At 35.9% G+C, this 26,644-nt stretch overlaps 2 protein-coding genes across 2 annotated transcripts; both read left to right on the top strand.

Annotated features, from left to right (window-relative positions):
* The first annotated feature begins 1,443 nt into the window (after positions 1-1,443).
* LOC121430296 (delta and Notch-like epidermal growth factor-related receptor) lies at positions 1,444-6,516 on the top strand. The gene is made up of 5 exons (XM_041627574.1): positions 1,444-1,859; positions 3,136-3,372; positions 3,852-3,947; positions 6,020-6,058; positions 6,443-6,516. The coding sequence occupies exons 1-5, from the start codon at positions 1,793-1,795 to the stop codon at positions 6,514-6,516; spliced, it is 513 nt and encodes a 170-aa protein (XP_041483508.1). The 5' UTR covers positions 1,444-1,792.
* A 6,098-nt stretch (positions 6,517-12,614) lies between these two features.
* LOC121430295 (fibropellin-1-like) lies at positions 12,615-24,667 on the top strand. The gene is made up of 9 exons (XM_041627573.1): positions 12,615-12,753; positions 13,576-13,689; positions 14,055-14,168; positions 16,615-16,728; positions 17,144-17,257; positions 19,292-19,405; positions 19,943-20,053; positions 20,603-20,914; positions 22,700-24,667. The coding sequence occupies exons 1-9, from the start codon at positions 12,615-12,617 to the stop codon at positions 22,855-22,857; spliced, it is 1,290 nt and encodes a 429-aa protein (XP_041483507.1). The 3' UTR covers positions 22,858-24,667.
* Positions 24,668-26,644: the final 1,977 nt, after the last annotated feature.

Here is a 26,644-nt window from a genome sequence, read left to right as displayed (position 1 = left end):
AGTGTTTATCTGTATTTGACCCTTCAATTCAACCATTTTAAGCAAAGTTTGTAATACATAGAAATAATATTTATAGCACAATAAATAAAGTACGTAAAATATTTTACGTTTAGTTTAACGTAGATGGGGCTATACACGAATCTCATGGAACTTCTTTCATCTCCTTTTCCATGGCTCGGATTTTGATAATGGAATTCCCTTTTCGCATTGTTTTTATTTAATCAATTTGGATAGAATGTCGGAGATGTAAAATATACACTGTACACTCTAAAAAATGAAGTGCTAATTCAGCTCTTAAAGAGTGTGTATAGTGACTGCACTTCGGAGTGCTGATTTTCCTCGTTCAAATATGAACTAGACAAAACAGCACTCCGAAGTGTAGTCACTATACGCGCTCTTTAAGAGCTGAATTAGCACTTCATTTTTTAGAGTGTAGGTCTACTCTTAAAATAGTTAGCCCGATCGCCGCCTTTCATATTCAGTTTTGAACTTTCCTATTCTCTCTCCTTCCCCTCTCCTTCTCTCTCTTTTCCTTCTACACAATCTCTCTCCTCTGTCTATTCCCCCCCCCCTGCTTCAGCCATAACTGTGTCACTCAAGGTCAAGTCTAACTTGCTTTTAATATTTCGTGACAGTACAATGAGAAGGCCATTCAACAAAGCCATCACTCGACCAAAAATAATCAAGGACGTATCCTCCAGAAAATAAATACTAAGCAAGCGGTGTTATACGGATTGGGGGCCTTGGGGCACTGCCCCCTAAATAAAATCATGACCAAGAAAGAAAAAGAGAAAATGAAAGAAAATTGAAAAGAGAAGGGGGAATTATGAACATAATATTCAGAATATCATGTCAAAATTACAAGATTGGATTTTGTCATTAGAAATGTCGATTTTTTTTGTGCTCGCTCGCTTCGCTCACTCGCAATTTTCTGTAAATTTTACCTGATACGCCATACCATACCCTTTCATTTTGTTGCTCATTTTTTTCATTATCATCATCACCGTCATCGCCACCACCACCATTACTACTTCCACTATTATCTCCACCACTATCAATGTTGGAAAGATATCACGATAACCACCTCTTAGGATCATAAGCATGATTAAGGTAAATTGTGATACTTATTGTTGCCGTATATACAATACTCGAGGTGCCTACATCACTCTGGTCCAATTAATTTAATAGGAATATTTATTCTACATTTAATTGCCTCACTCGGCGGTAATCTACTAATAATAACTTATCAACCAAATTCCACACGATTTATCCATTAATTTAATTGAAGTGAAACTTTTTGAAAAGACAAGGTTGATTAAAAACAGATGATGACCTGTGCTCAGTAGATCGAATCGATCTCCAACGTGACGAAACAACCGATCCGTAACACCAATATTAAAGGGAGCTAGATCAGAGAGCGATAAGACTGATGGAATCGCTGTATATATATCAGTTAATTTCAAGTTTGCATACAAATGTGACTGTTATTGATTCCCGCCTTGAAATCTTATTGTGCCAATAATTCATGATACCTGCGAGCTTATTTCAGAGATAATTCTTTTGTTTGATGTTAAAAGTGTTCGGAGGATGCCCATACGCCATTGCAAGAATTTTCAGATCTTTAAAGAATCGAATTAATGATTTCTAAAGAGTAGATCGACTATATAATCCAGCATTTTGAAATGAGTGTTTTCATCCTGTGAGTGGATTGGCCAAAAAGCAAAAAAGAAAGCATGTAAAATCAACTAGATGTAGACTGGATGAACATTCATGTTAATGACTCCTTCTAAAAATGAAGATGGAAACTTATTTTCTTCTGACCAGAATGTTTTTGGTCTTCGTGCAGTTTCTTACGGGAGGTAAGTACGCATTGAAATTTAGTTTATCTGTCTTTGTAGTATATTTCACTTTAGATGGTTTCTTATCAACGGAATTTCACCCTGACGACGAGTTTATTTCAATATTGGTAAAAAAATAGAAAAATATTGTTGAAGTTTTGATGAAAGCCGTCAAAAACAACAAAGTTATGAATATTTTACATTTTAATTTTGTGACGTAACAGAAAAGCAACTCCTTCATAATTGTAATTTTTCTAAAATACATATATTTTGGGGTGGATATATCTTCAGACACATCATTTCATACCACTTTCAATATGAAAATTATTTCTATATGTTCCATTAAGAAATTAAAATGTATGGAATTCATTTTATGGGCCTACATTATATAACCGAGGAGTTGCTTGCATATGACGTCACAAATTAAAAGACTGAAAATTCACAACTCCCTCGTTCTTTGATGGATTTTCACCAAACATTCCCATTTTTTTCCTTCTAATTTTCCACTTTTATTAAAACTAACTTATTGTCAGGTGTCAAACTTGTATTCTTTGAAAACAGTGTGAGAGAATCAGGGCACTGGGAACTAGTTTTTTGACAGGGGGTGCTGATGTGAATTTGACAAACCAAAAAAGGGTTTATTACAAAACGATGGTCATTTTTTTTTCTTTTTGGTCATATTGGTCCCGAGAAATTTTACAAGCAAAAAAAAAGGGGGGGGGGGTTCATTACAAATATAAGTCATTTTAAGTCATATAAGCCGCACTCGACCCAGGTGAGGTGAATGGGTACCCGGTAGGATTTATTCCTTGAACGCTTTAGCGCCTATTAATATGGCGGCTCAGCTACAGCCGGGGTAATAATATGATACCAAGTATCAATTAAAGCGCAGTTGAGTATATGCACATAGTAACTGCGCTATATAAATGGACATATTATTATTATTATTATTTGGTTATATTTTGTTACTACCAGAATTTCAAGGGGGCTGCCTTTGGAGTATAATACACGCAGCACCCCAAGGAAAATATTGGGGGTGCTTCAGCTCCCCCGCTTCCCAGGGCAATGGAGTAATTTTCCATTAGCCCACTTGTTTTACATAAATCGATTACGTTAAAAGGTTGGGAGATTGCACTGTCTTTAAAGTGAGTGAGGGAGAGACGCTGGGGGTGGGAGAGAAAGAAGTAAAGAGGTGGAAGTGAAAGAGAGAGAGAACAACTTCACTGCGCAATTCATGAATGCTTATTTTATCTTAAATGATAAGAAATTAGGCAAAATGTTAATTTTATTTTGGCAGTGCACTCCGATCTTGGCGGTTTAAACGAGCATTCGACTTGCAGTGACGGTCTTGGGCTCAACTATACCCTACCTATGTTTGAGGTCTGCCGTGAGCGCCCCGATGGTAACGGGGAGATGGTGGCTACAATCCCCAAGCTAATAACTCCGCTTCATCATGAGCATGATGGTGATCAAGGATCATGCCCTAACTCTGGGGGAGCGGGGATGGCAGGTCTCCGGCGGTGCAGATTTCCGGGTACGATTTTTTTTATAAAGAAAAAAGAGAGAAATTGTGACATTTCTAACTCATAATCCAGGTTGAAAAATGATATGATTTGATAAGATATGATATACACTTAGATAGACAAAACAATCAGACAATGAAAAGTTCATCAAAATCATGAAAGAAATTAATGACCTTGAATTTTTGTTGAAGACCTTTTTTTCTGTCAAATTTTCCTCGGGTAAAAATGTACCCCCTTTGGAAAATCCTTGATCCGCCCCTATTCACCGTACGTCGTATCAAAATACCCGATTCATATATTCAGACAATTTTCAATCAGGGGATAGGTTATGAATGAGATGAATTCTGTGACTTATGGTGAAAAGTCAGGCAGGACTTGCCATGTGAAGATCGTTCGGAATTGCCCGTGCGAATGTCACTTTTTTTTTTGGGGGGGGTCATTAATTTTTAACGTTTGATCTACCATATTTTACATGCTTCTGCGTGAACAGATTGCCTTAGTAACCCGTGTCAAAACGGCTGGTGCGAAGAGACTATGATAGGATTCAAGTGCCACTGCTCGGAAGGGTACACCGGGGAAAGTTGTGGTAAGTACCAATGCAATGAAAACAGAATGAGGCCTACGGGGAATAATATCAACTAAGACTTCACAGGACGTCATCACCACTGTCATCACCACTCGCATGATCTCATCATTATTTCATTTCATTTCATTTATTTTTTCCATTTCCAACAATCATTTACATTTACAATAGTTTTGTTACATACATCTTGATATAATTATAATCAATAAAACAAAGAAACTTATTATGTATAATACTCAAGATAACAGGTCGGAAACGGAGGAGGCTGCTAAAAAGCGAAGCTTGTAGGATGCAGCCTCCTATAACATACGTATGAAGAATATAAACAAAACACAAACACAACATGGTAGAAATTTGAACGTAAAACTATCTGAATGAATAGTTTAAAAGAATAAAAAGAAAGAAATAGAAATGAGAGAAAATAGCAAGATCAGTGGTCTCCAGATTCTTGCCCCAACACTCACAGCGAATTTACGGATCAACAGGAAAACGAAAAATATCATATTTCACAGCTCGTAGTGCTGAGTATATATATGAAAAGTATAATGTATGAGTGATGAAGAGTTAAAAAAACTAACGAGTATCTTGGAGAAACTTTTTCAACTTAAATTTAAAAGAATTTAGGCTTGGGGAATCTTTGATAGTATTATCAAGAGTGCCCCAAAGTCGAGGGCCTTCGAAAGTGAAGATGGATTTGGCAAGAATTGTCCGGGGTAGAGGAAAATGAAATTCCTCGGATTGACGTGTAGGATATTTATGAATAGTTTTGTTTTTATTAAATGAAGAATCAAAGATTGATGGTAGCATATTATTATTTAATTGATACATAAATTGACCCAAGTTATATTGATATAATGTTTTTACTTTTAAGATTTTATTGTCAATAAACAATTGGTCTGTGTGGGATCTCCAGGACATATTAAAAATAACGCGCAATGCCTTTTTCTGTAAAAGTAATATTCGTTCTAGATATGATGTATGTGTATTTCCCCAGACATTATCATAATCATCACATCATCATCATCATTTTCATCATCATCATCATCATTTTCATCATCATCCCCATCATCAACAACTTCACCATCATCATCACCATCATCACATCGTCATCATCATTTTCATCATTGTCCCCATCATCATCAACATCATCATCATCATCATCACAATCATTTTCATCACAATCATTTTCATCATCAACATCATCATCATCACTCTCATCATTTTCATCATCATCATCACGATCAGCATCAACATCATCATTATTATCACAACCATATCCACACTCTAATAATAATCATCAACGCTACCATAATCACCAGCATCGTCATCATCATCCTCATCACCATCACCATCTTCATCATCAAGATCATCATCATCAAAGTCACCACCATCATCATCATCTATCTAGAGACCGCCGTACATTCAAGCCTTTGCAAACCACGGGAGGTCTTTACTTTGATACATTCCGTAATGGATTTTATACGGCATAATTATATTACTGTCGACTTAAAATTTAGACTAGTATTGTATTTATCATATTTTGTTCATTTCAGATACTTTCAAACCTTCTTACTGTTAAATTATATAATTTATCTTTTAAACGTTGTACTTTTGTTGAATGTAGAATAAAACGAAATCAAACTAAGAATCACATTCGTCAGCATCATAACCATCGTCATTACCATTATCATTATCATCATTACCATCTGTTTCATCATCCTTCTCTCAGAGCTGGGCTCCGTAACACGAAAGTTTGCAATCAATCGCTAAATATCATTGACCAATCAAGATCATCGTTGCATGCGCGCTCTGTTTAAGATACTGACCGGGAACCAATCAGTGCGGTTCATTCATATTTGCAATTCATCGGAAACCTTTGTGTTCCGGAACCCAGATTACTGTTGTCAGGACTAAACAAACTGTGTGATTTCAATTTTAATATCTCTAACGGAGATCATAGATTACAAGAAATTTCATAGAATAAAAAATATTGAGAATTTTACAGAAAAATTATGCATTTTAACAGAGAATGAAACTTTTACTTTTCATTCGATATTTTTTTCACTTTATTCTAGAAAATAGTCTACCAACGCAGAAATCTACAACAGAAGAAGGTATTTCAACTAATTCTCTTTCCTTTATTCTGTCAATGCAAAAATAAAGGTTGTTTTGTTTAAAACTGATTGCGGAAACGTAAAAAGATATCGCGCTCGAACGGAGCCCATGAACTACGACAACTGAAGTTTGAAGTGTTTAAATGTGAAAATGGAAACAAAATGTGCCGTATGAATCCGATTCTACGGCCGTTAAGTGCGCCAGAAATCCTTGTTCTAGATTCTGATAGAAAATTATTGTGTAACTGTTGCGAAATTAGCGAAATAGGTATGGTATATTCCAGCCAGAATTAGGTTCCGAGTTACATTAATCATCTAACGTCCCATAAAACCTTGTTAGCGACCTACATGCGTTTTCTTTTTTGATTCTTGAAAATGTCCCAGACCTAGATCTACGACGGAATGGTGACGGTCTGATGAAATCAAATCAAGTTAACGCATTTATTTTGCCTTTGTAACAATTCTAATCTAATTTGTTCAGAAATAGAATCACGGATATTTCATATTACTGTGGAAGAGATCGTGTTTTTTTTTTTGCTGGTATAAATAATAATGCGCTTTACTGCACCATGATCATGAAGATCATAAAAAAGGATATATATATATTTAACTAAATTTAGAAATGAGTTACCTTCATTTAAAACACGATTGTGTCAGAATTAAACCGATGTTATGAAATGGAAAAATATATATATTCAACAAATCTCAGAGAAAATAAATGGTTTCATTCCAGAAAGGTTTTCGAGCAAGTTGACCGTTACTTTAAAAAGCATGATCACTGTTTTCTTTGTGAATAAATCTTTTATAAATATTTTCCCTTTTCTTGCCAAAATGGCTTTAGCTGTGACAGTTTATCTATTGTATATTGTATAGTCAATTCTACTATCTATATGCGTAAACATGTTAAAATTTATCCTTTCTATAGCCGATGAATGTTCCAGAAATCCTTGTGCAAATGGCGCCCTCTGCATTCTGGAAGGAGGCACTTACAAGTGTGACTGTCCCCAAGGCTGGACAGGACACGACTGTGATATCGGTGAGGGTTTTATAACTTGATTTATCGAATAGAAGGGTTGTTATTTCTCATGTCTTTAAGAAAAATTAACAGAATAAAATGTCTTTGAAAGTATGATGAGTAAAGACGGCCAAAAACTAAAGAGAAGGATGACAACAATAAACACAGAACTTTTTCATCATATTGAAAGATAATTTGTTCTCTTCTTGCATTCACACATTCAATTCCATATGTTCCACATTTAAGTTTATGCACATCATGATCTGCGCATATTTCACGCTATGCGCTTTGACGTAACAAAGGATGAACAGGTGATTAATTAGCGTTAGGTATCATTGGATTTTTCCCTTGATCTGAATTATAACGGCATATAAGATGTATTATTTTATGAAGCTAATTAGCTGAAAATAAACCATGGAACCATTTTTAAGATACCTTTACAATTTCATTACTGCAAAGTTTGACGAACATGACCTCGAGCACTCATTCAGTGAACAAGGTTATGATAAAACCTTGTTCTCTGTTAGTACTCCATGAGTGGCAAAATAAGGTTGGCAATGTTATGTTCTCTTTTTCTTTGGAACAAATGCTAGATTGTTTGACACTGTCAGATTCCATTACAGGTAATAATCACACAACTTGGCAATTAAGTTAATTTGATTCTTCTGATTATTGTTTTAACATTGGTTTGACTTTTAAAAAATCTGAGCTAGAAGGTCACACTTGTCACTTGTGTCTGTGATATGTTACAAAAATGAAGCCCAGAAAATATTGCGCTCGAAAATAATTATTCAGTGCTTCAAAAATTGAAGTATAAAGTAACCGGAAACACCATCATAATTTCATCCCATACACTTATGTGTACTATTTAGGCGTCTATAAGACGCCTATTTACAAAATCGGGGTTTGCCTTGTAGTTTTAGCTTTTCATTCTCAATAATAGTTGTTTTCAGGGTTTATTAGTTCTAATACATGCACTTATACACATGTTTCATCTTGGTTTGAGAATTTTTTTTAAATCGGCTGCTCACAAAGTTAAACAATACCTTTAAGATTAGAGTTTGAAAAATGAAAATTTTCTTGCCATATTACTTTCAACCAATAGAGGGCGTACAATAAAAAATGCCCATAATTCAAGTTTTTGAGCCCTTTGGTGAATACAAAAATTATCCCCTAATTTACAATTGAAATATAAATTGCAACTGTATGGAAATTAGTATTTTTGGTCATGAAAGTGTTATTTTAATGATTTTTTTTTTGTAAGTGTGTGTTGTGTACTGCATTGGCATACCCCACAGGCAAGATGGTTGCAGCATGGACCAATTATTGTCATTCATCGCGGAGATAATGAATTCACCAACAGGTGATTGTCATCTGAATCACATTCTCTTTATAAAGTAGTCTTCTTTTGTCCTATGAACGTCACCGTGAGAAGGGACTGAAGCAGTTCGTGATTGGACATTTATATTTCACAATAACATGCGCAGTTGATAACAAACCAATGAAATAATGGAAAATCGATGTGCAGTTTTTGTTTACCTTTGGTAATCTTAGTTCCATGTTTTTTATTTGGGGAAGATGTCTGCTTATTTTATAGGTTTTCCCGCTCAATTTTGCACTTAGTGCATGCAAGAGTATAAATAGTTAATTCAATGTCGCGAAAGAGCAACCAAGAATTCAAACTAGTCATTCAAAATCGCCATAGGGCTGCCAAAAATTCATAATGGGCATTCAGTGTAGCTTTAGGGCAATCAAAAGTCTAAGAACATCAATCAGATTCGCCATAGTGCACTCACGTTAACACCGGAGGTCATGTGACTGAAGACAGAGCGTTCAATTTCGCTATTGGGTATCCATGTTCATAACTAGTGCATTCAATTTAGCACTGTATTTACATGACTTGTAATACATATTCAAAAATTCTTCGCTTGTTTTTCCCAACCTGCAGTATGTGTGCCACCAGTGACCATTCATAAAACTGCACTGGACAATGTACATTATTCTTTACAGATGCTTGTAAAAAAAATAATGTAAATTACATAGAAGCAGTGGCCTGCTTATTTAGGAAGTTATTTTGTCATATTAAGTATATACATTTAGTTATTATGGTTTTTAAAGAATATAAAAGGTTCAAAAATAATTACACAGTGCGTATCAAAAAAGTTTACACTTAGAAAAATCCTGTATAATCATACATTTGCAATATCCTGAAGATTTTTCCACATTTTAGCATTGGTAAAGATCCATTTAAGCAAATGACGATATACATGTAACTGTCGAAAAATAAATCCGCTTGAGTGAGCATCACTTACTTTTGAAAAGTTAGTGAAAATGATTTGCGCAGAACTTTGAAATATAAATGCGAATAAAAGTAGACCTTAATCATGAAGAACACATAGAATTTAGCTAGTAAAATTGATTTGAAGATATCTTTTACCTTTTCAAAACTTGTTTCCTTGCCCAAAACACTTCGAAGAGAGCATTGCACCCCATCCCACTCCCCCACACCGAGGCAATCGTGACGATATTTGCTTTACACTGAACTGTGATTTATACCCCCTTTACACCAGACGAAGTTTCCGATACGTTCTTGAAGTTCAGAAGAAACCCTTGGACGTGGCGCCAACTTTGTTTGAATTTCTCGAAACACGTGAAATTGTCACGTGCGTGCTACGTCCGCATCACGTTAATGTGACGTTTATGCTGCGTGTGTAGTGTGCCCACAAAGTTCATTCTGCGCGCAGAGCCGGTCCATGCTGCGTCGAAACGGTTCCCGCTACGTTCCGACTACATCCAGCAGATTGCGCGACTTTCTGTACCTTCGTCTATTTGGACGTAGAGCCAACCGAGTTTACGTGGTGGCCGCGTAGTGGCAGTACAGTAGACATGGACAGATCGAGTTGTTGCCACGTTCTTTCGGTGTCCGCTACGTCTATGAAGCTGTTGGTAGGTCTTTACTGCGTCATTACTACGCTCGGTTTAGACGGCGCTTCCGCTACGCGGACTTTGGACATGTTCAAAGTCCACGTAGCGGAAAATTTGTTTTCGGAGATCATGCAGACTTTGGCACCTAAATAACAGTTCTCTCTACGCTCTCATTACGCTGCAGCAGTTCCCACTGCGTCATGGTAATTTTTCTTTGACGTAGCGAGAACTGCATGGACGTAGCGTTGGTGTAATGGGGGTATAACATGAAATGGTTTAGACTTGATTTTCCTTTTGTTATACCCCCATTACACCAACGCTACGTCCATGGGTGACGTCATCAGTCTGCCAATTTGCATATCGACCAGGATGTGCATATCATATAACTGTTTTTTTGAAATTAAGCGAAACTTTAATATGTCATAACTTTCTTATTTTACATCTGATTTTGATGAATTTTTCAGTGTTTTGCCTGTTGGATTTTTCTCTTTATATCAAAATCAACTTGTTGTTGGGGTGGACTTGTCCTTTAAAAATCTGAGCTAGAAGGTCACACTTGTCACCTGTGTGTTACAAAAATGCAGCCCAGAAAAAAAATCGCGTCCGGAAATAATTATTTAGTGCTTCAAAGAGTGAAATATAAAGTGACTGGAAACACCATCTTAATTTCATCTCATACACTTGTGTATTCTATTTAAGCGCCTTTAAGACACCTAATTACAAAATTGGGTTTTGCCTTGTATTTTTAGCTTTTACTTGTACACATGTTTCATCTTGGCTTTTTTTTTAAATCGGCTGCTCACAAAGTTAAATAATACCTTTAACTGTTTCAATAAGTTGATAAATCCTTTTTTTTTCAGATATGGATGAATGCACAAGTCAACCATGTAAACACGACGGGGTATGTGTGGACGGTGTAAACACATTTACTTGTTTATGTGAAGTTGGATGGACTGGAAGGAGATGTGGACAGAGTAAGTATTTTTTCTTTTGCAATATAAGATGGTTATTTTTTAAGTAAATTGATTTTACTTCCATAATACATAAAATACAAATACAAGTCAAGTGGTATTAGAAATCAAGTGGATCGGTTTATTAGAATTATACAAGAGTATGATGTAATGATAACAAAAGCTTGTACGAAGTAATATCAAATTTGTATGGAACTTAGGGGTACCACGAAGAAGCGCTACCTGTATACAGGGGCTGCGGAACTGTTTTCAAAGGGGGGGGGGGGCTGACCATGCAAAAAAAAATCACAATCAAATGGTCATTTTTCACGTTTTTGTACACGGTTTTGAAAAAGTTGGGGGCTGAAGCCCCCCCCCCCGCTTCCGCAGCCCATGGTATAGTGAGATAGGCCTACGACATAATAGCGAGGCACGAGCGATGTTCTGTCTCGCCTACTTGTTGAAATAAACAGAAAATATCGCGATTTGCGACGGCACGCAACAGAATTGTATCAAAAGTTCATAAAATAACTGGGATGGAATAACATTTTGTCATAATATATTCTTGCAAGCTAACTTTAACGTTGACCTCATAATGACCTTGACCTTACTATGTGACCTAGCTCCGACTGCAGGATAACATGGAGGTCTCCTAAGTATATCTACAAGCCAAGTTTGGGTGAAAAGTGACGGTTGCAGAGTTACGTGCCATTAGAGAGTCTTGCACATAAACTGTAACGTTGACCTGAACGTAAAACATTAACGATGACCCAAAAATGACCTTTGACGTTACCCTGTGACCTGCGACTGCATCATAACATGCAAGTCCCCGACTAAGTACATCTACAATCCAAGTTTGGTTGAAAAGTGACTTATTGTTGCAAAGTAATGATACACTAAAGCATTTCCTGGTGTACATAATCATAAATTACGAATTTATGCACCCTTTTCCACATTTGGTGCAAGATTACTTCCCCCAAAATGTATACCAATGGTTCAATTTAGGTTGCAAACTTCTTAGTGTGTGTGTGTGTGTGTGCGGTAGAAGCGTGAACATATTGCTTCAGTATGGAATCATTAGGATACGTAGGCTTGTGTCGAAACAGAAAAATCAAAGAACAAGAACAAAGAAAGTTTGAGAAAATTCGGACAAATAATGAGAAAGGTATGAGCATTTGAATAAAGCAATCACTAATGCTATGGAGATCCTCCTGTTGGCAATGCGACAAGGACCTGTGATGTCACATGTGAACAACTTTCCCCTTGATGGACTATAAAACACCATCAAAATGTCTCTTTCTGCTTTTTCTTGTGGTGATACAAACTCTTTATCCATGATGTATTCTTTAAAAATCTGTATTACATGCCCTCCTATAGAAAGAACATATGATCTACTGATAGATGTGATAAAAGAGGCAATTTAAGTGAAATATATACTTAAGTAATGGGGAGAGTTGTTCACAAGTGACATCACACATCTTTGTCGCATTGCCTATTTGAGGATCTCCATAGCATTAGTGATCGCAATATTCAAATGCTCATTCTCATTATTTGTCCGATTTTTCTCAAACTTTCGTTGATCTGTTTCTTTGATTTTTTTTTGTTTTCACACAAGCTATCTTGTTCCAAAGGTTTCATTCTCCTTTAATAGAAGGTGACACTTGTCATGCTTGTTCTCGATTTTATTTTAGATATTGATGAGTGTTTGGACGAACCGTGTTTAAATGGCGGTCATTGCCAGGATGGTATCAACAGCTATACGTGTATATGCACCGAGGGATGGGAAGGAGTCAATTGTACCATCGGTAGGCAAACATTTCCATTTAATTATCTATGGGGCGCCAAGTGTGATCCCATGTGTTCTAGCTGTTACAAAATCATCGGATTTGTAACAAAAACACCCTGTAATTCTTATTTAGTAACAAAATCATGACTGTCGATTGTTTGTTTTTTTTTACAAAATAAGAATTTCAGGTTGTTGTGGGGGGGGGGGGGGGGGCGTATAAAATCATTGATTTTGTAACAGAACGCATGGGTTCACACTTGGCGTCCTATTATTATTCTGGTTGGTGACCATGTTAATTTTAATCGTATGCACTGCTAAGTACACACAAAAAAGGTAATCCTGATTTCGAGGGCTACAGTATATGTTCAAAGATTATTACATTCTGAATTTACCAGAAAATGAAATAGCAACTTCTCATCTTTTATTGCTGATTTATTCATACCATTTACACCACTTACATACGCATCTTGTTAATGATTAACCTCCCCCCAAAAAAAATAATAATAAATAAATAATTAAAATAAAATGATAATAAAAATATTAATCAATAAAGCAAATAAATGAAATGAACGAAAAAAAAAGAATTTTAAAGAGTCCAGTATTCAAAGCCACGTTTCATAAAATGCATTATGATAACAAGTATGCAGTAACAGTTTAAAGCTACTAAAATCCTTCAACCCGATTTAGGTGATAGCAAATTTATCGTAGAACTTGTTCGTCTAAACGGGACCAAGGTCTAAACATAACAAGAAATTGCACGCTTCGCACTCATGGGACCTTCAAATTTAGAACTAATTGCAATAGTTGAAAATAAAAATGATTCTTAAATTCCATGTTACAGATATTGATGACTGTGCCGAAGAGCCGTGTCAAAATGGCGCCGAATGCCATGATGGTTTAAACAGTTATACATGCGAATGTACTGATGGCTGGGAAGGATTAAACTGCGATATCAGTAAGTAACTATTAATTGTATGGACATTCAGGAGGCTTCTAAATTGAAGTCCTGCTGATGAATTCCTACAAACAGTCCTTAAAATGTCCTTTTTTTGGTATATTATAAGTTCATCAGGTATTAAGATTTTCGACTCGCGCTTCGCGCTCACATTCATTCTTGAGTAAGATACGAATCTTGTTATATGAAAAAGTACTTACAATGTCCGCTTTTCAAGGTCTGAACATAAAGAATTTGCAGCTCCACGCTTTGTGCTCGCGCATAAGGCCTTAAAACTTGACAAATTACTGTGTAATAGTTGGAAAAATATAAATGAAATGAAATTAATGATATCGTATTTATGAATCTTTGAATCCATGTTACAGATATTGATGATTGTGCCGAAGAACCGTGTCAAAATGGTGCCGAATGCCATGATGGTTTAAACAGTTATACGTGTGAATGTACTTATGGATGGGAAGGATTAAACTGCAATGTCAGTAAGTAATTCTGAAATCAGTTATCGTTTCTTTCTTGTATTGACATTCTATTCAATCAGCTAAAGCAAACCCATTGGAAACGGAGAGAAAGTTGGAAATAGCATGAAAATGGAGAATATTGTTTTTTGTCTCGCCCACCAGAGGTGAAGGCGAGACTTAAGGATCCAAATGTCGTCCGTCCGGCGTCCGTCCGTCGTCCGTCCGTCACAAACCTGTAATGACACATAACTCCACAACCGTAAGTCGCTTTTCAACCAAACTTGGATGGTAGATGGACTTGGGGGACCTGCATCTTATGCTGCAGTCGGAGGTCACATGGTAAGGTCAAGGTCATTTTCAGGTCAACGTTAAAGTTTACATGCAAGACTCTCTTATGACACCTAACTCCACAACCGTAAGTCGCTTTTCAACCAAACTTGGATGGTAGATGGACTTGGAGGACCTGCATGTTATGCTGCAGTTTGAGGTCATATGGTAAGGTAAAAGGTCATTTTCAGGTCAACGTTAAAGTTTACATGCAAGACTCTCTTATGACACCTAACTCCGCAACCGTATGTCGCTTTTCAATCAAACTTGGATGGTAGATGGACTTGGGGGACCTGCATGTTATGCTGCAGTCGGAGGTCACATGGTAAGGTCAAAGGTCATTTTCAGGTCGACGTTAAAGTTTACATGCAAGACTCTCTTATGACACCTAACTCCACAACCGTAAGTCGCTTTTCAACCAAACTTGGATGGTAGATGGACTTGGAGGACCTGCATGTTATGCTGCAGTCTGAGGTCATATGGTAAGGTCAAAGGTCATTTTCAGGTCAACGTTAAAGTTTACATGCAGGACACCTAACTCCGCAACCGTAAGTCGCTTTTCAACCAAACTTGAACGGTAGATAGACTTAGGGGCCTTGCATGTTATGTTGCAGTGGGAGGTCACATGATAAGGTCAAAGGTCATTTTCAGGTCAACGTTAAAGTTTACATGCAAGACTCTCTTATGACACCTAACTCCGCAACCGTAAGTCACTTTTCAACCAAACTTGGATGGTAGATGGACTTGGGGAACCTGCATGTTATGCTGCAGTCGGAGGTCACATGGTAAGGTCAAAGGTCATTTTCAGGTCAACGTTTAAGTTTACATGCAAGACTCTTATGACACCTAACTCCGCAACCGTAACTTACTTTTCAACCAAACTTGGATGGTAGATGTACTTTGGCGACCTTCATGTTATGCTGCAGTCGGAGGTCACATGGTAAGGTCAAAGGTCATTTTCAGGTCAACGTTAAAGTTTACATGCAAGACTCTCTTATGACACCTAACTCCGCAACCGTAAGTCACTTTTCAACCAAACTTGGATGGTAGATGTACTTTGGCGACCTTCATGTTATGCTGCAGTCGGAGGTCACATGGTAAGGTCAAAGGTCATTTTCAGGTCAACATTAAAGTTTACGTGCAAGGCTCTTATGACAAGTGTTATTCCAACCCAGCCATTTCACAATGAAGTTTCAATATAATTCTCTTGCGTGCCCTCGCAAATCACGATATTTCTGGTTATTTTTCATAAGTGGGCGAGACACCAATTGCTTTTGCCTTGTTTATAAACCATGTCAATATGGCGTCAAATGCAATGATTGTTTTAACAGTAAACGCGAATGTGTAGATGGACGGGAATGTCGGTAAGTAATGTAAAAATGTTTCACTATACAGTGCATATTCAAAAAGTCTACACTTTGAAGTATTATGCCTGTAAAAATAATATTTGTATTGTCCTAAAACTTTTTCGATATTGTTGGTAAAGTTTTTTTAAGCGAATGGCGAAATGATAATCGATATTTTTTTCGCTTGAGGGAGCAACACTTACGTTTAGAAAGTTCATGTAAAATGGTTTGCGCAAGACTTGGTTACATTGAGTTTTGTCAGACGTGTATCAATCAGATATGATTATTTACGTCTGGGACCGACCTTTTACGTCACCATCCGAAAGACGTGACCAGGGCTCGAACCTCTGCATCAATTTGTAACTTCCCCACAGCTTGGATTACAGGCGCACGCCACAACGCCCGGTTGTCATGAAGAGCTGCGCATATCGATTTCTGATCTCACTCTGTAAGATTCTCTCAAAAATTAAAATTTCATATGATGAATGAAACAAAAGCCTTAATGTGTGCGACAAAATTATCCCCGTAATTTTTTTCAATATGGGGGACTTTTTAAAGTGTAAACATTTTTATTGATATGCACTGTAAATTGAATGGTCATTCAACGATTTCAATCGTCAAATATCATTGTAACATATATCGTATATAGTGGTAGATCGTCCCATCATCGTTGATGCATTCCATAATTTAGTTATACCTGCTTGTTTTTAGCATACATTCATTCATTCATTGCAAAACTAAAAGCTGATAAGAACTGTTCACAATAAGAAGCACGTTTCGTTCCATCTTTGCAGACATAGACGATTGTGAAAGCGACCCCTGTCAACACGACGCTGTGTGTCTGGATGGCTTGAATAGATACACCTGCCAGTGCATAGGAGGATGGCAAGGAAACAACTGTGAAAACGGTATGGAGTCTTAGTTTAGTTTAAACACAAAAAAAATGAGACAATCAAGCATTGACAAAATCCGGAAATTTACGAAGCAATTATCTCAATTATACGTATTGTATATTTTTGTGGAGCGTTGTGGCCCAGTGGATTAGTATTGGGACTCTGAAATGGAGGGTCGTGGGTTCGAATCCCATCCATGGTGTAATTTCTCTCGACAAGAAATTTATCCACATTGTGCTGCACTCGACCCAGGTGAGGTAAATGGGTACCTGGCAGGAATATATTCCTTGAAATGCCACCAAGCTGCGGGCTAAGGCCTGGGTAACACTCTCCAATTAAGCGCATATAGGGACTCATTTGGCAGTGATATGAGCTATATAAGCGTGTTGGTATTGTTATTATTATTATTTTATATAATTTATTTTCATAGATATTGATGAATGTAGCAGTAATCCGTGCAGCAATCAGGGTGTCTGCATCAACAATATTAACCATTACACTTGCCAGTGTACCGATGGATGGACTGGTTCGAACTGTGAAACAGGTATTTACCATTACAGGTGGGTGTTTCATAAAACTTTTCGTAAGTAACGAGCAAAGTTGCGAACGACTGGTGATCCGTTTTCAGGAACCAGATCAGCATGAAAATCTGATGTAAACCATTAACGACAAGGAAGGGTTACCAGTCGCTCGTAACTTACAAACAGGTTTATGAAACGCCCAACAGGACTGGGGGCTTTAATGCCCCTATCTTTTTCTCTCTATATTCCCGAAGCGCACAAAGATAATATGCTGCAAAAATTGTATGATTTGTTCAAGCCTCGCCCACTTTTTGTGACCAAAGTCACAATATATTACGACACAGCGTGACTTTTAACGAGACAATATCATAAGGAAAATGACTTTTTTCTGGCTTTGCATACAAAATCAATGAAAGGAAAACATCATAAATGGGTGACATTCTTAGTCTTAACTCGTCTGCTTTATTAGATAAGGAGCAATTCTAATTTTTGAAATTTTCCCCTGTTCTTTTTTGCTTTTTCTATGTAAATCGTGATACATATATATATATATATATATATATATATATATATATATATATATATATATCTTAAAGTTTCACGTATTGGCTTCTCTAATAGACAAGTAACAAAATATGCTGAAGATAAAAGGTAATGCTTTCAATGCCAATATAGTTTTTATTTACTCGAATTTTCGACGGACCTCCGTCTTCTTCAGGAGTATATACAATGTGTGGTATCAATCAGAGAGCGCATCCTCAGACAGATGTTGTTATGATGACTGGCTGAGGATGCGCGCCCTTCACAGAAACATACATAGTAACGCTTGTTTGTAATTATCTAATTGTTACGTAACAATTAATATTGCGCAATAACATTTCTTGTTACGCAACAATAAGAAATTTAAGAGATGAGATGATAGAACGAAGATCAAATTGGTTAAGAGAAAATGGTTCTCTCGAAAGTATTAAGTACGGATAGGTATTATTGAGCAATAAGAGAAATTCCTGTGTGATACGATACCAAACATCGTGGCGCTTGTCAAAGTATTTTTTTCTTTTTAGGAACTAACGAAACTAACGAAAGAATGAATATCCGCTTAGGAATCCCAGATCTCGGTTCATACCATCACCCTCAAAGCTCCTACATTTAACAATTATTCGTAGTTCAGCGGTTCTTCTCTCGTCCGCTATATATATATATATATATATATATATATATAGCGGTTCTTCTCTCGTCCGCTATATATATATATATATATATATATATATATATATATATATATATATATATATATATATATATATATATATATATATATATATATATATATATATATATATATATATATATATATATATGTATCACGATTTACATAGAAAAAGCAAAAAAGAACAGGGGAAAAAACCTAAAAAGGCATAAGAAATCCTAACAACAAATACGTTTGAAAGCAAAGGTTTCAAAAAATTTTCCTCGTGAAAACCTATAAATAGTATCACAATACAATTGAAACCTTTTTGGGGAATACGGGTCAATATAATGTATGTGACCTGGACCCCAGAACCAACAATAAGTCGACCAAAATGAATATTGAGATTTTGATCAAGCATGAGAAATTTATTTTCTAAGCTTTAAAATGATATAAAACATGTTAAAATTGACCAACAATAACCATTACAAATGCTTGATTGAATGCAGAGGAAATTCAGCAAGAGCTTAAAAAATAAGGAGAAAACAAGGTTTAAAAAGTTTGGGGTCCACTCAAGCACGAGATGCGCATGCTGTGTAATCTCAATGAAACTTCCAAGCAATCTGAAAATGTAGTGTTCAAGAAACTCTTGTATTTTTTTCTTTTATTCAACTACACGACTTCAAATTTTCACAGTATGAAGAAGAAGAATTGCTCTTTCAGCTATTTTTTTTAATTGTTTGATTTGGGAGACTTAATTACTATTTTGATTCTTTACAGAGAACCTTACCTGGTGACTTATTGATAGTTTTGGAGTGGTAGGTCACATATTCAATCAACATTAATTTATATTTGTTTTATTTCAAAGACATTGACGAATGTTCCAGTCATCCATGTAACAATGATGGGGAATGCCGTAATGAACTGAACAGGTACAGCTGCGAATGTACAGAGGGGTGGTCTGGTACCCATTGCGAAATAAGTAAGTATAAGTAATAAAAGTAGTGTAGTAGTAGAGGAAGATGTAGTAGTAGTAGTAGTAGAAGTAGTAGTATAATAGTCATAGTAGGAAAAGTAGCAATAGTATTAGTAGTAGTAGTAGTAGTAACAATTGTAATAGTAATAAGAGTAGTAGTAGTACTGGTAGTAGAAGTAGTAGAATTAGTAGCAGTAGTATTAGAAGTAGTAGTAGTAATAGTAGTAGTAGTAGTAGTAGTAGTAGTAGTAGCAGAAGTATTAGAAGAAGGAAGCAAAATGCGTTTCTTTTTTTGGACAGGGCGACAGTCACTGTGCAAAAAAAAATGAAAAAATAACAATCTGATTGTAATTTTGACGTTTCTGTACACAGTTTTGGAAAAAGTGGGGCTTAAGCCAGCCCCGGCTCCACTTCCCCTGCAGGGACATGACCGCCAAGCCCATTTCCCCTATCAGCCTCCCTTCCCTGATTCCATTGCCGCTGTCAGTGAAATAATAATTATACCTGAAGTTAGCATCACGAACGCGTCTTTGTTTCTTTCAGGGAGTGCGTGTGCGCTTGAACCGTGCAGTAATGGAGGCACCTGTGTGGAAGAAGCAAACGGTTACACGTGTTCATGCGGTACAGACTTCACGGGGACCAACTGTGAAACAGGTAGATTGACATCCCGACTATGATGATAATGATACTGATGATAGTGATGTCTTATTGAGCGCACACATCGTGCAGAGACGCTCATGTCGCTAGCGCAGCGACAGTCCCCTTGGATATAGATATATAAATGCATATAACAACTACAAATATAAATGTAAATTAAAAAAAATCAAATCTCAAGGTACTAAAGTACAGTTTTGCATCATCCACTGAAATACCTAGCTACACCCTGGTGGGGCCTGGTGCCGTCCTGCTTGCTGCTCCTTTCACTGACAATTCATAATAATAATGATGATCACAATAGGCATGATGATGATGACGGTGATACAATTTAAAATCCTAATAACGATAATATAATAACAATGCCAACATCACTACAACTAATTATTAAAATTTGTAACAGTAAATATAGTTATGAACAATAATATTGATTAAATGTTATCAGTTTATGAGTAATCTATTTATTTTTAAGTTAAATAGTATTTTTATATCATGTTTAGAGAGAAAAAGATGTAAACTCGACCCTTTCCCTCAATAAATATCCTAAAGCATTTTCAGACCTCTGTCCGACGGGTTGGTTCTACCATGGACAAAAGTGTTATTCCCTGGAAGGAAGCTCTTCTTATGGCACGAATCACGATACTGCAAGAACTACCTGTAGTAACATGCTTGTCGATCTACAAGGCGATGCCGGAGAGAGACAGGCATCGTTGCTATTGGTTGAAAGTCAAGAAGAAACTGACGCCATTTCCAACAGGTTCCTGGGTGGATACTTTAGACGGCTATGGCTGAATTGTAGTAACAGGTCCGGAACGTGGGTCTGTGAAAAGGATGCTTCGGGGACTACTTCCTCTTACACGAGTAAGTTGAAAAGGGTTATCTAAACCTGTATGATCATGATCAGGATTAATAGCAACAATCATGACTGCGTTGAACCAAGGATTTCGAAGTTGTACATGTTGTACAGCGAGGGTTTTGCGGTGACTCTTAAGAGGACGACTAAAGTCTATATATTTTCTCAGAAAGTAGTCAAATTAGTGTCTTTTTGATGCTCCAAAAAAGCGACCCTTTTATTTAAGTAACGCCCCTTTCAACGTGTTTATCACAAAGTGTTGGAAGGAAACGTTTTATATGTTAATGAGTCACATCTTGCCTTCTTATAAGTGCCCATGTGTAGGTTGCATTAAACAAAGTTGTAATCAGAATCAGAAAAGGGCACAGGGCTTACTCGCTATGCTCTCTCGCGGGATGTTTAGCTATTGTATAACTAATAAATATAAATCCCCTTCAAAATTATTTTTGCCGATCTTACATTACCATGGAACACACAGCAACTTCAGGTGGAAACATAACATGACGGTGAACATATCTGTTTGCTCCCCTCCCCCTTTTGACATATAAATGTCCTTCTTTGGATTTGCCTACCCACCCCCCCCCCAAAAAAAAAAGACCTGAAAATACATTCCGCCGCCTCTAATGAAAAGTAGAAATAAAAGTAATTCTAGTAGGAGAAGTAGACGGGGATATAATAATAGAAATAGAAGCAGAAATGGTAGTAGTGATAGCATTGGTCGTAGTAGAATTATAAGTAAAATCGGTTTTAGGGCTGTCGTATTAGTAGTATTAGTAGCAGCAGCAGCAGCAGCAGTAGTAGTAGCAGTAGTAGTAGTAGCAGTAGTAGTAGCAGCAGTAGTAATAGTAGTAGTAGTAGAAGTAGTATAGTAATAGTATTAGCAGTAGCAGTAGCAGTAGTAGTAGTAGTAGTAGTAGTAGTAGTAGTAGTAGTAGTAGAATTAGCAGCGGCAGTAGAAATGGTAGTAATATAAGTAGAAGTAACAGGAATTGAAATGATAGTAGTAGTATAGTAATAGTAGTAGCAGCAGCAGCAGTAGCAGTAGTAACAGTAATAATTGTGGTGGTGATGGTGGTGGTGATAGTAGTAGTAGTCGTAGTAGTAGTAGTAGTAGTAGTAGTAGTAGTAGTAGTAGTAGTAGTAGTAATAGAAGTAGAATAGTGTTTGTAGTAGGTCGTAGAAATAGCACTGGCTGTATTAATATCATATGAAGTAACAGTAGTGATAGTAGAAGTAGTAATAGTAGTAATTGCAGTAGTACTAATAGTAGTAGTAGTAATAGTAGAATTAGTAGTAGTAGTAGTAGTAGTAGTAGTAATGGAAGTAGCGATAGTAATTGAGATAGAAGTTGATGTAGTATTATTGGTAAAATAATAGTGGTTGTAGAAGTAACAGTGTGTGAAGTAATAGATTAAAAATGGTTGTGGTACTAGTTTTAGAAATAGCAGTGGTTATATAAATAGTAATAGTGGTAGTATTAGTAGTGTAGTAGTAGATCTTGTTGCTGTTGTTGAAGTAGTAGAAATTGTTGTAGCAGTAGTAGTGATAGAAGCAGTAGTAGTAGTAGTAGTAATAGTGGTAGCAGTGGTAATGGTAGTGAAGTAGTAGTAGTAGTAGTAGTAGTAGCAGCAGCAGCAGAAGTACAAAAGTAGTAATAGATTTAGTAGTCGGTCGTTGTATTTATGGTAGTAATAAACATGATAGTCAGTGATAGTAGTAAAAATAAGAGTATAGTATTAACAGAATCCCATGTTATCATCATTATTTTTCTTTTCTTTTCATTTGTGTTCCAGATTGGTACCCAGGCCAACCGGATGCGAATGTGGGCTATGCTCTTATTAGAAACATATCAAATGATGATTCGACTTACCAATTCAAATGGTATGACAGGGTAGACTGCTACTCCTACTGCTATTATGGTCCTTTGATAGTGTGTCAAATACATTTATGATTAATTTCTTCAAATACATTCGTGAATGGTTATATCAAAAACATTTGTGAATAATTGTATTTAAAAAATACAGCTGTGCTGTGTACTGCGCTTTTCACAGAGAAAATATATATATTTGTGTGTGCGTTAAAGCATAACATATATTGAAAGATAAAAACATTTTTTTTTTCAAATTAAGAGACAGATGGTGATGTCTTTTATCAAGGATTTAACTTATTCCAATATTCAAATAAGCAGTTACCGTGAAAGTCCTGTCCCAATCCAGTTTCCGTGTAATTTTGTATGTGAGAGGAAGTAGGCCACTGGTGGCTCGTAAATTCTTGAAATTGAGGTCCCTTTTTATTAACAGATTTGAAAACTTAAAAGTTAATTGGACAACTCGCATGAACACGAAGACAACACGTCGTTTGTAGGAAAAAAAGGGGCTACATACTGTCTTTGTGATCTGGGTCCCGTAACACAAAAGTTAGCAATTAATTCAACGCTTGATTTTTACGATTTATTGTGTGTTGTAGTCGATGCAATCGATCATGAAAAAACTGTTCTACGATGAATGCTAAGCTTTGTGTTACGAGATGCTGCTGTTGTTGTATAAAAGCTTCCTAACGACGTGTTATACTCTAAAAAGAAATGTCAAATTGCAAGAAATCCAAACTTTCAAAACGAATCGAAAAAAAAGAATATATTTATATATAAAACATCTTGCTCTTTTTTCATTTCAGCGTAATTAAGATAATTGGTTAATCAAGTTAATTGTGGTTATTCTTCATAATTATGTTTGGATGGCAAGCTTGTACACCACATTGAGAACGCAAAGAAATTGTATCGTTGGAGAGGGGAGACAATTTAACAGCATAACACTCGTACTGCAAGATATTATGACAAACTTTTTTTGTCCCGGCAAACATTATCTTGTCATTTTCCAATCATTTCGGATTGTCAAAAGTGATAAAAGCCAACATTATTTATATTCATAACAAGGAATACAACCAAATCGCCATATACTGCAGTGCACAATCAATGAACAAGACACTTTATGTATGTAGTATATCATACACAATTATTCAGAAAACGTTCTTGTTCCCACATGGTCGTAAGCAATTTTTTTTTTGTTGGCAGGACGCATAATCTTTTTCAAAAATAATATAAATTTTCACAATTTGGGGGGCGATTTCCCCCGCTGCGTAGGGCCATGTGACCGGACAAATAAAGCGTGTGTGTACGAAAAGGGGGCCATTAAAAAGCAAAGCAAAAACAGCAAAGTATAGGATAGTCATATTTAGACAGTTTTCCTTTCCTTCATTTACAATAATTATGTAAAATTTATTAAAAGTTTTTATAAAATTTACATAATTTTTGTAATGACACATTGTTGTGAAGCCCAAAATCACAAATAGTTGACAGCCTATAAAAATGTTGTTTGTCAAATATTTATTATAATCAAATCTGCCAAATGGATCACATGAGAAAATCCTACAATCATAAAAAAAAATAAAACAAAGGACTTATTATTATTGTTGTATTTTGTCTTAATAGTCAAACAACAAACTTTAAGAGATGAACAGTTACGAACCAACTTAACAGTTCAATTAAAACGTCAGTTCCTTTAAAAAGTTTTAGGCACAGTCTTAAATCTATGTCATCGGCAGATGAGGTGTAAATTGCTGGTGGTAAATATACATGTATGTGCAAATCCATTGTTCAAAATAAGTTACTGCATACCTCATTTTTAGACACGGTTTACATCAATGTTAGAATTTTCAGATGTTTTGTCAGCAATCAAAGTGTAGTGAATTGATGGAAATATGTATATAGAAATCGATGATATCCTTTTTTGTCTGGTAGGGTTTATTTCTTTGATAGTAACTTTATGTAATTCACTGTTAATCCATTTTGTACATTAAGATCCGTATTCTGAAGTCGGGTTTAAATTAAACCCTGGTTTAAAGTTGTGGTTTAACTATGGAGAGCCAATTGGAGCACAAAACCCTAACAGTACACATTCAATTTATTAACTCAAATTACACCCAAGTTGTTCATTATTGTCTAAGAATGATATAACTGAGGTATTTTTCTTAATTATGAAAGCATAATGAAACAAAATAGTAAACATAAGAAATATACTATATAAACAGAATTTTTAAACTTTTGGCTCCCCATAATCTTAGCACAGAGTTAGACCGTGGTCTAAGTTAAACCTGACTTCAGAATACCGGCCAAAAAGTCTAAAATCATAAATTTGATTCAAATTGTCAAAAAAGATCATATGAACATATTTTTCTTATATCTTTGTATACCTATGGGTTTGTATACAATGTTTATACTTACTGTATCATATCTTAATTATTATTACTGCTGTTTGCTGTTCCTTTGTGTGTTAACAGAAAAAAACAAAGAAGGCCACCATTAAGTTGATGTGTCACCCGATATAATTATAAATACACGAAATGAATAATAACTAATTGACTGACTGGTCGGTTGATTTGTATATATTAGTCAATTAAAGGTATTGTTTAACTTTGTGAGCAGCCGATTTAAAAAATTCTCAAACCAAGATGAAACATGTGTACAAGTGCATCTATTAGAACTAATAAACCCTGAAAACAACCATTATTGAGAATGAAAAGCTAAAACTACAAGGCAAACCCTGATTTTGTAAATAGGTGTCTTATAGACGCCTAAATAGTACACATAAGTGTATGGGATGAAATTAAGATGGTGTTTCCGGTCACTTCATATTTCAATTTTTGAAGCACTAAATAATCATTTTCGAACGCATTTTTTTCTGGGCTTCATTTTTGTAACATATCACAGACACAGGTGGCAAGTGTGACCTTCTAGCTCAGATTTTTTAAAAGTCAAACCAATGTTAACCAATCACTTTATTGTATTGACTGTTGGTTGATTCAATGATTATCTGATTGTTGAATTGTTAGGCTTTTTGGCTGATCAAAAGATTAACTTTCTCATCAGTGATAGGTGGATCGATTATTAAACATAGACGAGAGTAGTTGCAGTAAACACCTATTTCATGAAAAGGTCTGTAAAGCCGGGGTTAATTGCCACAATATTCTCGTGGATCAAGATCCTGGCCCATCATACAAAGATCGGATCAATCGCAACTATGGAAAGCCAGCAAAGTCAACATGTTAAATGCATGTGTGTTCAAAAAAAATTATAGATATGAATGTATATCCATAAATTCATTGATTTCTTGACAATTTGGTGTGTTCTTCTTTGTATACAAAGGATATTTTGCAAATTTCCTGAATGAAAAATTATGACACTGATGGATTTCCATAGAATTACGATTGATTTTAACAATCGTAACTCTTTGACAGACGGAGCCCCTGTACAGTTACCTTCATATTTAGAAATAACAATATGTGACCTTTGTTAGAGTAGTAAACTACAGTATCATCTGCGTAAACATGGTAAAGGTGTACTGATGACTTATCGAAACATATAGGTAACTCATTCATTAAAAAAAAAAGGAAGAGGACTAGACCCAAGTTTGATCCTTGTGGCACCCCATTAGAGGTTGGTATTTCAGAAGGCAGTGATCCATCAATTATTGTAAAAATATCTGAATTATAACTGTGAAACTATTCCCAAGATTTCGCATTGATATCAACGTGAGACTTGACGGTTTACACATTTGAATTCCATGGCTGACCAAGTCAAAAGCTTTCACTAGATCGACTGAAACAACTCCCGTGTACGTGTAGTTCCCATTGTCAAGATCAGACAGTCATCCATAACCTGCATAGGTCGTTTTCGCGTACTA

Source organism: Lytechinus variegatus, chromosome 16 (assembly GCF_018143015.1).
Source record: "Lytechinus variegatus isolate NC3 chromosome 16, Lvar_3.0, whole genome shotgun sequence".
NCBI lineage: Eukaryota > Metazoa > Echinodermata > Echinoidea > Temnopleuroida > Toxopneustidae > Lytechinus > Lytechinus variegatus.
Note: the sequence above shows the minus strand (reverse complement) of the source record. Positions and strands in the feature narration are given on the sequence as shown.